At 38.6% G+C, this 17,348-nt stretch overlaps 1 protein-coding gene across 1 annotated transcript in view; it reads left to right on the forward strand.

Annotated features, from left to right (window-relative positions):
• The window catches only part of antxr1a (ANTXR cell adhesion molecule 1a), a 36,431-nt gene extending 24,254 nt beyond the window's left edge, over positions 1–12,177 (forward strand). The window contains exons 15-18 of the mRNA XM_026945872.3: positions 709–804; positions 1,312–1,479; positions 3,252–3,332; positions 9,595–12,177. Coding sequence (XP_026801673.1) covers positions 709–804; positions 1,312–1,479; positions 3,252–3,332; positions 9,595–9,969 — 720 coding nt within the window. The 3' untranslated portion in view covers positions 9,970–12,177. The remainder of the gene's footprint in view (positions 1–708; positions 805–1,311; positions 1,480–3,251; positions 3,333–9,594) is intronic.
• The last annotated feature ends 5,171 nt before the right edge of the window (positions 12,178–17,348 follow it).

Raw genomic sequence — 17,348 nt, forward strand, 5'->3', positions numbered from 1 at the left:
GCTTTGTTACATATCTGTAATATGAGATCTTTATAAAAATGTTGCAAGGTCTGAGTTGGTTTTAAGACAGGAGATTGCTCAAGCTCTGGTCTAAACCATTATGATAGGAGAGGGAATACAAGAAATGGCAAAGCTTTTAGGTTCAAGAACAATAGAAAGAATAGCTCATTTAAAAAGGTTTAATGTTACTAATAATGAATGCTGATGATAGTCCAATTATCCGATAATCCAATTATCCGAATGAGTTGTGAATAATTGTTGGCTAAGTAAGCATTCCATTAAGGAAGAATTAAAGATGTGAAGACCGGTGGGCAGGTGGAGCCTGTTGAGGGAGAAAAGGGTTAAAACGAAAAGAGGTTGAAATTTCATATGAGGCACAAATGGAGGAATGAAGCAAGGCCTGTTAAACTCTGGAAAAAATGAAGTCATGACTTGGGCGAGTCACGTAGAGTTGCGTTTACTGCATCAGGGAGGGAGAGTAGGCCGTGTGGCTCAGCCTCTGAAGAAAGGGCTAACAAATGAAAATGTCAAAGAGAAAGAGTCACACCTCATTTCTGGCTACATGCTGGGGCCATTTGGATGAATAGCCCAAAAAACATGAAATGAGCTCCATAAAATCTCACGCTGGCAGAAAAGTGACTCCATTGTCTTATTGTTTTGCACGAACAATAAGTCTTGTATTGTTGACTAGTAATCTTTTTCTTGAAGGATGAGGAGGATGACGGAGCACCAAAGAAGAAGTGGCCAACAGTAGATGCTTCCTACTATGGAGGGCGTGGAGTCGGGGGGATTAAAAGGATGGAGGTGAGAACACATGATAATGTATAAAAGAAATATACACACACATGACAGAATGGGACTCTGTTATATCAGAGTGTACATACTTCTGAGTCTGATGGAAACAAAACTGGCCTCAGGGGCTAGCCAAGACCAGTTACTGCAGTTTACAGAAAGATACTAAAATCTAACAGACTACTATACAGACATAAAACTTAAATTTACAAAGCTAACATCAAAAAGTATGTCTGAAATATCCAGCTGCTTTCACCCAGAGGTGTGATCAGACTGCAGCCCAAGAAAATATTATGACATACAAAGACCACACATAATTTACAGTAATGGCAAATAACCAAGCATACACTGTGTAATGCTGTTACACCATAAAGTCTACTTTTTCACAAGGAAATATTCGTTTTGTCCAATCATCCATCAGTTTTGATCCAGTTTTGAACTGATGAGTAAATGTGTCTACATATAAACCCAACAGATCAGAAGAAATTAAGTAGGATGTCCTTTATCCTTGTCTTCCAGGTACGCTGGGGGGAGAAGGGATCAACTGAAGAGGGCGCTAAACTTGAAAAGGCAAAAAATGCCAGGGTGAAGATGCCAGAACAAGAGTTTGAAGCTCCACATACCCGGGTCCTGAACAATGGGATGCATAAACCGACAAGCCCTCGCAAGTGGTATTCTCCAATTAAGGTGAGCACATTGTGGTCACTTCACTAGGATACAAGCGGCATGGTTACACAGCAGACACCACTGCTGTCTCACAGCTCCAGGGTTTGATCCTGAGTTTGGATTACTGTCTGTGTGGAGATTTGCATGTTCTCCTTATGTCCATGTGAGTGTCCTCCAGGTTCTCTGGTTTCCTCCCACCTCCCAAAAACATGCCAGTAGGTGGACTCTAACTTGCCCCTTGTTATGAAGTAGTGTGTAAATATGTGTACATGGTGCCTTGCCATGGCCTGACCTTGACCTGTGACCCTGATCAGGAGATAGCGCTTCCTGAAGATGAATGAATGTTACAACTACTGCTCCAACAACTACTTCTAACAGGTTAGGTGTGATGGTCATGTGTCCGCATACTTTACTTTTGGCCACTTATAGTGTATTTTTGCATTGTCATGTGTTGGTGTGTTTCCCGTCAATGCACCGTTCTCATTAAAATGAATGTAGCAAGTGCATTTTTATGGATACTATAAACCCTTTGTGAACACATCCTTACCCACTAAGCCTGCTGGAATTCACTTGAATCTGTGTGCGGTAGGGTTTGGATCCTGCTTGCGGTTTTTCTGTTGTGTTTTTCTTTTAGGAGTCGGCCTTTGTTCACTGTTTGACCCGGCGGCCTCTGTTTGTGAAATATGTGAACAAGTCATACACAACAATGCTGACAGGATATGGTGTGTAAATATTTGGAAATAGATGACTGATCTAGTGAAGCAGTTGCCACGATTTAGGGCTTATTCTGTTTACACTTACAAAAAAAAGTCACACATACTTTGCATATGAGTAATCACATGATTCACGTGTTAAATTTACAGGCTGTGTTTAGAAGCTTGCCACTTTTTCACATTTAGTGCATCTTTTTATTTGTCACGTGTGATTATTTGCACAATTCATTTATTTTCATGTGATTTTTTTCATAATTCATTTATTTTCAATTGATTTTTCCATGTGATTCATATTTTCCAGGTGTGATGGTTTCATGTGATTCATATATTTTCACCCATAGTATATGTAATTTTATTTTTCACATATTATTCACATGATGTCACATGTTTACTTGAGTTCACTTGTGTAATTTCAGGGACATAACTTGTTGAAATGCAATTTCCCATGTTTTTCCCATGTAATTCCATATTATTATTTCATATAATTATCATATTATTATTACATGTGAAATGTATGGGATTTTTCCTTAAGGGCAGATGCCTACAAGAAGCCATGTAATGACATGGGTCTCAGCTGACAGACATATGTCCCAGCTAACCGAACACTTTATCATAGCTGTACCAAAACCTTTCACCTTTATGAGCTGCACATGTGGTGAAGGGAATTCGCCCTGAATGTGGAGCTTGTTGTTTGATGTGCATGCTGCCAGCTGGTGGGGGTCAGTCATGGAGAGTAGGCACACTGAGTTGTAACCTCCAGGAGTGCAAGGCAGCAGAGCCAGAGCCCCGGGGCTCTGTGAAACAATGCAGTGTAGAAAAAAGATTTTCAACTAAAGTCCAGTTTCAACTAAATCTTGTATGTAGTGGTTGTTTGTGGTCTTTGTGTGTTGGCTTTAAATTTGGTGGAAATAAAGTATTTCAGTAGGCCTTCCAATTGGGACAGTACTTGTTGACTTAGCACAAATGCTACCCAAATATAGTGTCTAGCTAGAAATCTGCCTTTCAGGTGAAATGCAGTGAGGAGCCTGTTCCTGCAGTCTGGTCTAATGCCGTGTATGTGTCTGTGTTGTGGTTTTTCAGGGTAAACTGGATGCCCTGTGGGTACTGCTGAAGAAAGGCTATGACAGAGTGTCCATCATGAGACCACAACCAGGAGACAAGGTAAGAACTGAAAAACAAACTGGAAATCGTCAAAAGTGAAGAAATAATTTACTTACATCTAAAAGTATCTGCTCTAATGGTGCAAAGAAAGTCATGACATGTTTAGTGATGCCACAGCCATGTAGTTTTTACAACCTTATTCCTAACCATCTCTCAATCTTTCCTCAAGAACAGAAAAAGGTCAAAAATTCAAAATAAAAACCCATGCCTTCCAGCCAGACCAGAAGTAGTATATATGGGGAAAAGGTACAGCCTTGTGGCATACCAGACTTTACTTTGGTATGCATAGAGATGCCTCCATTTTCATTTAAAAACTGATAGTTGTTTGTCAGATAGGATCTTGGCCAAAATAAGATATGATTTAGTGCATTTTCAGATCAACTGAATGATATTTGGGGAAAGCCTTGCTAGTTATGCAAAAACAAGTTATCTAAATATAGCTATATCTCCAAGCCCTCAGTCATTTAAACCCACAATTTCCTCCTGAAAATACTTTACAAATAAACCACTGTACACATATAGCAACAATGCACATGCTGACCTTCACTTTAGGAGTAAAGTTACTATTGTGTGATTATAAGCGTGACTGCTAGTGGGAACTACAAGAAAGAAATGAGGAAAAATATTGTAGTTACAATCAAAATTAGAATCCTTTTATATTCTCATATGTAAACATTCTGTCAGCAAAAGAAAAAAAGTTTTTCAAGGGGCTTAATTTCATCATTTTGCCTTTTATTCTATAAAACTGTCAATCATATCCATAAGACTTGGCTTCATTAAGCCTTTGTAGGGCCAGATGAAAGCAGAGGAACTCAGCAACATCCTACAGCTCGAGAGGAAATTAATACCAGATTCCCCCGACACAGAAACACTCACATGCATATCATATCATAGGATAGAGCTAATGGATTATCAATGCACAGAGCTTACACAACATATTCCACATAGTATACACAGCATGTTTGTCACAGCATGACAAAAGATGTTTGAAAATGAACAATCTGTGAGATGGTAATGCTAATTTGTGTTTATAGGTTCTAGATGAGATAAAAAAAATTTCATATGGGACATACATTTAATATTCATGCACTGGAGAACAGACATACAGACTATGTTTAGCATTTACTGTAATGTTGTAATGTTGTAATCTTGAAAGTAATATTTACAAGGAACAGTTCTTTATGGGTTAGATGTTCTAAAGCTATTACAACCTAAAATATATCAGGACCCTAGATATAGAAAAATGAAACAAATTTACTTGTAACACATTACACATTGACACAATATTAGAATTGAAAAAGTATTGCAGCCAAACCTTTCCGATTCGAAAATTAGTGCTGTGGCAGAAAAGCCAGTTCACTGAAGGGGAAAGGACAGCAGACATGAAAGATGCATTTGCTTCTGGTAGAGGCCACTTTTGCTTTGCGATAGCTTTATCTAGGTGAACTTTGGGGGCAGATAGCTGGCTTCAGGTGTCATGGGTCAGTAAAAGCGAAGGATAGTACGTGGTGTTTACCATTTATCCTGTTTCCATGGAGCCGTCTTATCCACTGACATTCCTTAGGGTTTTTGTAGTAAAATTCTTTTTCTCTCTCTCTCTCTCTCTCTCTCTCTCTCTGCCTACTAGGATTTTCTTGTTATCAATATTGACAACTTATAAAGTTTTTTTGTCATATACATTGCATGTGTTTCCCTGTGTTACACTATTAAGAATGACATTAAACATGTTTCTTCATTTTCTTACACTGTAACTGCATTACATTTAGCCTAAAATGACTCATTAAACAGAGTAAAAACAAATGTCTTGGACAGGAGTTTAAAGCAGATATAAGGGTAAACTGCGACCTTGTTCTCAGGGCATGTGTTTGTTTTTGCCAGCTTGTTCTTAAACTATCCTTACACAAGAACAGGAAAAAAAATGCTCAATGGACTGTCACATGCCAAGCCTCTCAGGCCAACATACAGAATAGAAAATAGTACTGGCAGCCATTAACGACATGGTTCATTTGTGGGAATATGTATTTTTGCTTGAGTAAAAGATCTGGCTTGGAGCTTGGATTGGCAGGCAGATGAAGTCGCAATCACAGAGTTCAGCTTTATATTAAAGTGATGGGATGTCTTCCAAAATGTGTGCATCAGTTTCCACTCTGTAATTTGGACCTGCATAGAGAGGAGGAGAAATTAGAACCCCATAACGGTCTCAGGCCATGTAATTTGGCATCAAATGAACATATCTGTGGTTATGTTGTGTAATCTCTTTGGGTAAAAAAGATGGCATCATACAGAAACCCACAACGAGCTCGTATAGATTCAATTTTGATTTAATTGTCACTGAATATTCTGCATAACTGCGGAAACCAATGCATCACTATTAGTGCACAATGCAATGCAGAAATGTTTACTGCAGAAAGGCTTAACTGGTTAAATAAGCCTGGAATCCATGCAACAGCACCAGGGACCAGTTTGGACAATGAGACACACCCTTTTCGCAGTGCACTGGGTGAGCTGTCATTGTTATTACAAAATGCATACACACCCTCATTTTCTCTAGAGAGCCAGTGCTCGGTTTCATATCCTGCTCACAGATTGAGCCCTGCTGTGAGTCATGCTTGGCTTCAGTTATGCTTAGCCAGTGCCATTTTTCTGTTACAAAGCGATTCCACTGAGATTTCCAAATTTCATGCTCATATTTGCATTGGACTCCATGCCTGAGTATGTAGTTGTATGGTAACGAGGCATTAAGGCCAAAAGACTTTAGATTATAGGTCATAAATTTAAATATAACATATTGAATTAGTTTGAATTTGGTGGAGTCTTTAAACTTGTCGCATCCAGTCAGGTTCTGATCTCTATTGCTTTCATCAATCAACTTTATCTGATTAGTCAGCAGGTGTTCATTATTATTATTATTTTATAAACGCAGCTTTGACAGTTGTTACAGCTGGGAGGCAAATCCCAGGTTTGTATGAATGTGCTCATTCTAACATACTATTGTTTCTATAGTAACAGCTTACACAGGGACTTGTATGGTGGACCCACCACATTTCAACAGATTTTAAAAGTGTGTAATTCTTGATATGGTGATGTTTTCTGAAGGGAGATGTTTATTTTATATTTTTGGAAGGAGTCTCCAGTATCCTTGCTTAGTAACAGTCAGAGGTAAAGCTGTTTATAGCTGTTTTAACGTAACCAAGAACAAGAACCTGTTTCCCGGATGTTCCATAACATTAATATAGCTATAAATGGATAAAAAGTACGATTTGTCAATTTTAATTATTAAAAATGTAATCATTGGCAAATTATTGTGGTATAAGAGGAATAAAACACTTCAGACCACACTGGATCAGACCATACATTTGCATACTACCCATCAGTCTCATATGTTAAATCCTTCTTATGCTCCAGTGAGTGTTAATTTGAGTGATGTATGATGGTCTGTTGCTCCTTTGGAGTTTCAGAGGTTAAATTATGAAACAGGGTTGTAGATCGAGGCTACAAACAGCTGTGAGCTTTTAAACACACACACACACACACACACATGCGCGCGTGTGCGCACAAAAACAGATGTGCTGTGAGGCGTGTGTTCTGTGTTGGCATCTGGATTTCCGCCAAAACATAGAGTGCACTAAGTCTAAGCACTTCATTCAAGTACTGTCCAGGAAAACCATTACAGAGGTCCAGCTTGGTGTAGTCTGGTGTGTTTAATCTGCTCTGAGGGGGGATTCAGCTGTGTGGTATAGTTTTTGGAAGATTAATACACACCTCCTGCTTGTTAGCTGTAAGAAATGACTAGAAATGTCTAAATTTTCCATTAGAAATTGGCTCAATATGAATACTTTATTCAGACACTGTAAAACAAGTGCCTAGTCAGCAGTCTAAGGGAACTGGACTTTTTTTTTTTTTGGAATAAGATCCTTAAAGATTGTCTATAAATCATCAAGACTGACCCAGATTCTGAACATCAGCATGCAATTGTGTATCTTGGTCGATTTATATAAGCATCTGCGCTCATGCATGGTTTTGGACGAGTAGGAAGATTATCATCTAATTTCTGAAGAATGCTGCTTGTGAACATGTCCATATGGCCGTCTTTGCCATGCGCGTCATATATACAATGTTTTTCTTCAACCTTTCCTGAAGTGAATTTGTTTTTATTCCATCTGGGGGAAAATTCATGTGCCATGTGATGCGTCATTGTGAAGCATCATTGCCAGTAATTTACAAAGAATAAATTTTGCAAATGATAGTTTAAAGAAAAGAACAATTGAAAAAAACAACAGCAAAATATAAGCATGTAGACATAAGTGTGTGTTCTGTTAATAAGAAATATATAAAGAAAACTGTTTGGACATGCACTGAATAGAATTTAACTTTACTGTGGTAATAGTAATTCAAAATTTTATAAACATACTTATTATTAAAAAAGATAAATTGTTTTATTTTGTTTTCAAATGAGAGCAATGGCTCTCACAAATGTAATACCTGCTCTTCAGTGATATTAATTAATTTGCACATACGATTTCTGTTCCTGATTGAAGTAGACACCTCTCAAATATGCTGTTATGTTAATGTATTAAGGCAAACAGACAGAACAGACCGCATATATTATTTTGACAAAATATCGGTAGTGTGTCATGTGAGGGCTGCTGTAATGTCATTTTGTTTTGGGTTCATGTAATATGTTTTTGTTTAGTTTAGATTTCCATTTCTGTTTGTTTGTTTCTGTTCTAGTTTAGTCTCCACCCATGTCCTCTCATAGTTACCTGATGGTGTTCACCTGTTCTATGTTAGCTCATTGATTAGTTTGTCTGTGTATACCCTGTTTTTCTTTGTCTCTTCGCAAAGTCTTACCATGCATTCATGTCATTAAGTATAAGCCGTGATTCCTTACTGCTTGGATTTCTAGTTACGTGTGTAGTATTTCCTGGGTCTTGACCCTCATGTGTTTTCCCCAGCTTATGATTATCGATCATTCTAGTTTGTTGCTTTGTGCCTGTGCTCCACGTGTTACGGTGATGCTTCAACGAAAGTAGATTAGGCTCTCTGTTTCACTTTGCTTTCATCGTCTGTTCACTTCAGTCAGTTAAAAACAGTAAAAAGGTCTCAGTGGAAGGTAAGGGTTTTCCTCAGAATATACAGAGACTGAAAGATGAAAACAGAGGAAGGACACGTCCCTCAATATTATATAACTAGTAAAATGAACCAGAGAGGAATCTAGAATTCAGAAACAGTATGAAGGGAAATTGTGAGTGTGTGAGTGAGAGCCAAAGAGAAAAACCTTGGCCTGAAGGTTGGAAAATGGAAAAGAGGCTCAAACGAATAATAGCTGGGAATATAGGAGATGTAGTGCAAAGTGATGGACAAAATTCCTGTCAGGGAAGCGTTGCTTATAAACAAAGCCCCTATTTCTATTATTACTATTTCTGCATCATTAGCATCTAGTTGAGTTTGAGATTGAGTGAATACTTTAAGCTTTTAAACTGTTCTGCGTTTCTGCTCTCCATAAACGTCTTCATTACCTTCCAGGAAGCCATGCTCTGTAATTTGCCTTCAGTGCTCGGGAAATCAACAAGCCACCTCTTCCTCTCAGTGTGATTAAAACCAAGCTTAGGTCTGGCTTTTTCAGTGTAATTAGTGTCAGCAGCACAGCAGGAGGCTCTACTCCAGAGCTATACGCTCTCGTAGCTTTAGGCTAACAGCAAAATCTCAGTGTGTGCAGCTGTTATATCACCTTTTTGGACTCTATGTCTAAATGTGAAGAGTGAATGGCAAAGGCCCCATGAGAGTGCTGGCAGTCTACATGAAGTCACTTTGATCAGAGGATTTTGGATTTTAAATCCCAATAAAAACATGTTCTAGCCAGGTATTTCTATTCCAAAAGTGTGTTTATGTGATTGCGTTTGTTTTCCTCTGTACCTTTCGTATAAAATTAAAGGAACAGTCCACCATCAACAATTTGCATATTAGAATTAACATGTGATCTTCAATGGCATGCAAGATTTAGTTTGAAATTAAATGAATTGACTTTTCTTTTGTTTAAATTTTAATCAGCATGTTGGTCTATTTTCAAGTTGGTGAAAGGTTTCCTACATTAACCACAATACTGTTAGATTTCCATCTCTACCTAAAGAAAGCAATGCAGCAGCGCTTTAGTCCATTAGTTTGTCCAGCTCTTTTATGCCTCATGAAAATTGTGGCTGTGAATTCTTTTGTGAAATTGTATTCTTTAATGGAATTAAGCACATCTCACATTTTCTTACAGGGTCGCTGTCTGAACATCACCCGCACTAAGTCAAGCTCATCTCCACATTATCCAGCGTACAACCGCCACACCCCGATCTACACCCCCCAGCAAAGCTGCAGCACTCCTCCTCCTCCTCCCCAGAGTCAGCTGCCCCCTCCACCCTGCAGCCCACAATCCACTCTTCCTCCTCTCTCCATCACTCCATCTCCACCCATCACACCTCCTCCATCATACACCCCTCCATCAGCCTGGTCCTCATCGTCCTCTCCTGTTTTCTTTGATTCGCCTTCTCCTCCAGCCTCACCTACAGGACCGCTTCCTCCTCCCCCACTGGCCCCACCTCCATGCCGAGCCCCTCCTCCTGACCGCCCTCCACCACGCCCTTCCCTCTAGGGCTATGGAGGTGAAGCGGAATCAGGAAGTCAGTGGGAGACTCAAGTCTCTCTCCTTAACCTTCTTGTTGTCTAACTGTGTGGCCTTTGACAATAAAAACTTAATGACTAGCCCACCAGTGGGAACAAACACAAGGGAACAGACTATGTCTTCAATTTCATCTACAAAACTACAGGAACCACCACACAGACGAAAGCAATATTATAGACCACACTGAGCACCACGCACAAGTCTTTAAAGAAGGCTTTCACAACAGACCACTGCTACTCAAGCCCACATGTCCAAATGACAGGATGGACATTCATCTGAAGCCATTTGCTTCACATGCAAATGAAATGGACCAGTGAATGTTCCATTTACAGAATCTATTTAATGGGAAAAGTTGCAATATGTGCATATTTGTTCATTCATACAGCTAATACGCATTTATGAGACAAGAAACCAGTCTTTCAATCTACCAGAGAAACTTCTGATCAAATCCTGAGCAGCCACTGACCAAGGAAGCATGTAGATAATTAAAACTCTCAAGTATTAAAACTCTCAGGCCCTGATTTACTAAGATCCCTAAAAACAAGTACTAATTGTTGTAACCTGTAGTGAGTAGGCATGTTGTGGGCACAAAAAGTATTCAAGCGAATATCTTATGATGCAAAATCCGAAATGAAAGAACATAGACACAAGTGTGTGTTCTGTTAATAAGGAATTTGTAAAGATTTTATCAGAAGATATAATACGTAATGAACATCATATGAATCTATGTTTACTGGAGTAAATCATAATTTCATCGAACATTCTAATTATTAAAAGGGTAAATGGTTTTTATTTTGTCTTCAAATGGTGGAAACGGCTGCAACAAATTTAATACCTGCTCTTTGGTGGTATAAATTTGCACATCATGCAGTTGCTGTTTATTAAGGCAAACAGGTAGAACAGACAAAATGTGATATTTTGCTTATTTGAAATATGCAAACATCCTCACATGCTGTCAGCTTAGATTTTTTTTTTTTTTTTGGAGGTTTTATCAATTTTGCACATTTTTGCACACAAACGTTTAGTAAACCAGGCGCTCAGGCATTCATTATTAATATCCACGCCCATATTTGACAATGTTAATGTAATGTACTTTGATATTGTAGGTTTAGGTTCATTGTTGTATGATGTTTTTAATTTTTCACTTCCTTTCCTCACATTTTCGAAGTTAGGTATTTGTTAGATGTTTTTAGTCCAAGAATATTGGAATATTACTTACTGGGGTTTATTTCTTGGCATATCAGTGCACAATCCACATTTGTTATGACATACAAGTGCACAATCACCTTATTACATACTTTTATACATGTACTATGTATAAATATATGTATCCCTTGCCTTTTTTTCCTTTGTTTTTTGATGTCAAGTCATTTTATCAAATATTTTTTCTTGATTTGTTTCCTTAACTGTGATCTTTGCATCACATTAAACCATGCAAAGAGGAGTCCTCACTTAGGTCTTTGGTAGAATACAGTAAGCTTTCTAACTTGCCTTAATATTCATTTGCCTTAAGAAACCTGACCTAGATTTATCCACAAGAAATGATGGAAATCCTCGTCTCTTGCCAACAAGACACGTCCCAGCCAGTGATCAGTGTGCCAAAAGTGTGTTTGAATGATGTGTTTGTTTTTGCTCTGTACCTGTTGTATATACTTTGTGTCACTGTGTTATGATCTGTGGTTTTGTGTGTTCAGATTTTGGGGTTTACTTTCAGCATGTTCGGCTCCTAAATTATTACAAAATGTATTATGACGTGCAAGTCTAATAGAGGATTGTGTACACAAATCACTGTCTGATACACAAATATGAGGATAGCAAAGATTTTGGCATTTTGCTCTTTTTTTTAACTTTTGCTCTGTATCATTCACTAAACCAGTGATAAATAAGAGCTCGCTTTGCTCTTTGTGTGTGTTCCTCGAGTGCTGTGGTTGAATTTAAGGAGGATGGAAATCGAAACCTCCTATCGGCGAGCAGAAAGGACAGGATTATTTTCCAAAGCAGAGCTCGGAAATGGCAGATGTGAAGTACGACTCTTTTAACTTTGCAGGGACACAAATACTGAAACTGTATCAGCTGGTAAATTTGTGTAGATGTATATATACTGTATATGCATTATGTGCTTGTATGTGTGTCTCTCTTTTTTAGAAATGCATTTGATAAACTGGCCTAGCATTTTTATTGAATTCTTTTCTTCCTTCTCTCAGAGCTATCTCTACAAAGTGCCTTGTGCACAGCCAAAAAAAAAAAGGTATCTGTTAGACAAACCACAAAGCTGGACACCTTTGGGATTTGGCGTTGCTTAGCTCAGGTTCTGTCAGCATTCGAGGGTTTGTTTGTTTGTGAACAGTCGAGGCAGAAGTGTGACCTGAGCTCCAGCACTGCAGTGGCAGCCGACAGCCCTCGGGATCCTGCTTTCTGTTCAGGAAGGATTAAATGAACTTTTGGAGACCTTTTCTGCAGCTGGTGTCAGTCCACTCCCTTACACAAGCCGGATTACACAACATTCTAGCCATCTCCTACTATCGCACACAATCTGTGACTACATTGGTTAGATTTAACGTTGCCCATACTGCGATCTCATACTAACGACACTGCTAACCCCAATTTTAACACATGCTGACCAAAAGCACCATGCTGCAACACTAACTAGGGGTATAACACAATGCCTGTATCTGTAGCTGTTTAGTGCTCTGAATATATATTCGGATTTACACCCAATGTGGGCGTGGCGTAAGCGTATCAGATTTTAAATTAAATATAAGCCTTACCACTATGCCCCTGGAAACACTGGTGGAAAAAACAGAGGTAGAAATGGCTCTAACAGTTCCTCAACCTCAGCTACATCACTCGAGTTCATAATTAGTCTCACCTAGAGATCTGTGTGGGAAGGTTTTTTTTTTCTAATCCCACTCACTCAGTTTTTATTTTTGTTTGTACCTACCTGTGATACGTTCTAATGAATTTACCTGCTTCAATTTAAAATCCCGTGACCCTGACCAGGCTTTTTTTTTTTTTTCGTATTTCTTTGTTCTGCGACATACATGTCTGTCCACTTGCTCACACACTCATGCAAGTAAAAACCTTGCACAACTTTTTTGTTGCATCCCGATACACACCTCTCCTTTCAACCAGATGCCCTGTGAACCTTTCTGGCAAGTTTTCTCAAAACAAATGAATAGTGCACCACCTATTTTTATCTGTATTTGTACATTTAAAACACATTGTCTGTTCATTCCAAATCTATTCATACTCAGTTACATCCCTAACCCAAACAAATCCAAATAAACTCCAGACTAAAACCTCAGACCCACCAAAACAACCAAATCTCAACCACACTCCAGCACCAGTCTTTTATCTCCCCACAAAACTCAGGATATCTCTAGATGTTGCTCAACAAAAATGTTCATGAGTTGCCGAGAGAAAAACTGGAACAAAGTATACAAACATGTCCAATAAAGGAAATGTTAAAAGTGATGTCTCAGAACCTCTTACGTTTGTCCAAGACCAAAGCCAAGTTTCCCAAACGTTGTCATAATAACTGAAAGAGAGAGTGTTCAATGTGATGTTCACTTGACCACTGGTCGTTGGATGCTTTTGTGAAGCTCAGTCCAGATCTTTCAGTTAGCTTCAGTTGATGTCACGGCTTTCACAACTTGTTCCAAAGTTTCCCCAAACTTCCACATAAATGTTGACATGAACATTCACGGAATCTCAGTGAGTATATGTTATTACACTAATTCCAAATGCAGAAGAGCCTCTAGACCAGTGTTTACAAATCCTGCCTGCTTTCCTGTTCTACCAGATTTGACTCAACTGTTCAGCCCATTAGGAAGCACTTTATGAGCTAGATGAGTTAGAGTCAGGAAATGGACTAAATGAGCACATCAAGGAGCCTACAACAGCCTACAAAAATTAAACTGACTTACACTGGAAGTTGTAATTACAGGAGTCTTTGGAAGACGTTGCATCAATCCAGTATAGTCCAAATGATTCACCACAGTAAGTGAAAAAACCCTGCAGATTTAACCACAGACTGAAAGACTGCTATCTGCTGAGAACAATTACTGTCAAACACAAACGAAAGAAAGAAAGAAAGAAAGAAAGAAAGAAAATTGGAATAATCTAGCTATCTACTGCGAACTAATTTTGCCAGTCAGATTAGAAAGAAAGAAAGAAAGAAAGAAAGAAGATGAATCAATCTATCTATCTGTTGCCAATCAAAAGAAAGAAAGAAAGAAAAGAAAGAAATGGAAATAATCTGGCTGAGACCTAATTTTGCCAATCAAAACCTAAAAAGAAAAGAAGAAAGAAAGAAAGAAAGAAAGAATTTAGTTAACTTTTTAATATACATTTTTATATATAAATATTTTTATATATTTTGTATATAACTATTACACAGATGGTGATATGTGGCTTTATGCCACATGCAAGCTGGAACAATTAGAGCAGCTCCTTAAGGCAGGAAATGTTGAAAATGAGGAAATCATTGTACACAACACAGCTGAGGCAGAGATACATGTGTGTGTGTGTGTGTGTGTACATTACTTTCAGTAATAATGGTTAAAAGAATAATCTCATATCCATTGTGTATTTTAAACAGCATCAGTAACCAACATACTCCACGTTTCTCAAATTACTCGCTGAAGCTCTACGCTCTCTTTCCTGCAAGTCCTATTCGCTCAAGTCCACAGGCATGTTCTCAGGGTATACTGCTGTAAAAGTATTTTTACGACTCACCTTGTAAGTCCGTGTAGACTAACTTCACAAGGTTGTAATGCATTGGCAGGTCATCAAAAGTCCTTTTAAAGACAAGGCTAAAAGAAAAGCATGCCAAAATGAACTGTACATGACATCATTGTACAGTAATCCGCTCCGTTATAAGCTTTCAAGTATCCTTATAATATGTACTTAAGTATCAAAAGCAGATGTTTTCTACAATGAAATAGTTCTTGCTGGAGACTGAAGTGTTATGTCGCATTAGCAATATTCAGTGCTAACGCAAGACAGCTAATGTAGCTGACGTGAGCTAATGACTAATTACTGAGCGTATTTTTAAAGCCAGAAAATTGTTTACGCAATAAAAATGGAGTACTTACTGTATAAATATGAAAAAAATGTATGTATTCCTAAGCATAAACAAAGTTATGTTTATACAATGAAACTAATAGGGAAAAAAGTACTTTGTTTCAAAGTCATTGTCGGCAGTTACAGCTTCCAGATGTCTATGGTAAGAAGTAAGCGTTTTGCAGCATTGTGGTTCAGTTTTCTTGAAGTACACAAAACAAAAAGAAAATGCATTTTGCCATGTTATGGAAAAACCAGCAAAAATGTAATGATGAAAAAGTTACATTTGGCTTTAAACCCTTATTTGCTGTTAAACCTAGATTGCTGTTAATCTTCCTAGTACCTTTTTTGTTGCAGTCGATGATGTCTTCATCTGCGTAATGCTTTAGAAACGTCATCTTTTGTTCTGACAGTTACAGCAGCCATGTGGTTGTCTGGGTTTTTTCTCCAAACCTCTTCTTTGTTGATCCTAATTTCAGCTGACTGTAGAACATAAATGTGCCTGTCATTGAACTGTCACATCAGTCAATTTTTCTGCATAAATCCAGGCTGAACTGAAAAAAAAAAAAAAAACCACAAACTTTTTGAGTCGCACAACAATGATCGTTGAACTCTCTGAACTCTGGCTGAAAAAGTCCACAATGTTACGGTAAAATGCAGCTGTTCTCCACACTGCTGCCCACTTACTTTCTGGTGTGTGGTGGACACTATTAACACGAAGACATGTGGCAGTATTAGCTTTTTTATGACTATCACTGATAATACACTAGTCTTCATCATGACTTTATACTTAAAATGACCACATGTTCAACTGGAGCTATCTCACTCAGAGGCACCACAAAAAAAGTGTTCTTCAAGGGTTCATTGTGAAATTATGGGTTCTTTAATAAAAGAGTTCTACTTGAAACACTTTTTGATGGGCAGATACTCAGTTGTAGGGTTTTGCATGAAAATATATCGGTTCCCCCAGTGGGACAACCAAAGAACTGTTTCTAAGAGTACAGGCATTATATTGTAAGTGGCTGCCTAAGTTGGGGTGCTTTCAGCCTCAAACTTTCATGGAATTCTCGTCTAGTGAACAAAACTGTGGGATTGTCTCCACTGAAAAGGATACATATGAGGTTGCTTTCAAACTTGGCCACAATAAGGAACCACAGAAGACAGAAGTTGTCCTTTTGCTGCCTTCTAAATGTGACAGTCTAGAAGGTGGCAGCCTTCTCCGGAATAAAAGCCCAATGATGATCCTTCTGGGTTGGCAAGCTTGTGCAGCAGGTAATGTTGCTGCTGTTCATCTGGGCTCCAGTTTTCTCATACCTCCAAAAACCATATCAATAGGTGGATTGGCTCTGCTAAACTTGCCCCTAGGTGTGACACCTGGGTACTCCCACCTCACGCCCAGTCTTCCCAGGATAGGCTACAGATCCACTGTGACGCTGACCAGGAAAAGTGCTTACTAAAGATGAATGAATCAACAGCACGGCTACACCCTGGATGGGACACTAGTCTATCATTTAGTATCACAGAAATAAAAAATCAAACCCCAGACACTGCAGGTGTGATGTCTTTGTATGCTATAGCTTCAAGATTTCCATTCACTAAGAGGCGTAAACATGTTCTAGCATGACAATGCCCCTGTGCATAAAGTGAGGTTTATAAAGACATGGTGTGCCAAGGTTGATGTGGAAGAACTCAAGTAGACTGCACAGAGCCCTGACCTCAACCCCACTGAACACCTTTGGAATGAACAGGAACGCAGACTGAACCCCAGACCTCCTTGACTGACATCAGTGCAAATGGGCACAAATGGGCACAAATCCCCACAGCCACACTCCTAAATCTAGTGGAAGGAAGAGCGGAGGTTATTATAACAGCAAAGGGACTAAATCTGGAATGGGATGTTCACCAAGGTGTCATTGGTCATGTGTCCACATAATTTTGGCCATATAGTGTATTTTGTATATTGCATAACTGAATGTAAGCATGTTCCTAGTGATTCACAGCACTATGTCAGCTTTCTGAATATTATGGAATGAGAAGGCTATGAGAATATGTCCTCGTCAGTGATTAATCTTAAATAAACAAATAAGACAATGAAAGACAAATCAATGCTGGGGAAAAGCTTTCAGCACAAAAACAGTTTTCAGCAGTCTCTACAACATGAGGTAACTGAAATGTTGATTACTGTTTGGGTCCTGTAGTCCAGTTTCTGAAGAACAGGACAGTAAATCTCTCGGTGTTTGCATGGCTGTCAAAATGTTAGACTGAAGATGACCTTCAAGTGCTTT

The sequence above is a fragment of the Pangasianodon hypophthalmus genome, chromosome 8 (genome assembly GCF_027358585.1).
Source record: "Pangasianodon hypophthalmus isolate fPanHyp1 chromosome 8, fPanHyp1.pri, whole genome shotgun sequence".
Classification (NCBI taxonomy): domain Eukaryota; kingdom Metazoa; phylum Chordata; class Actinopteri; order Siluriformes; family Pangasiidae; genus Pangasianodon; species Pangasianodon hypophthalmus.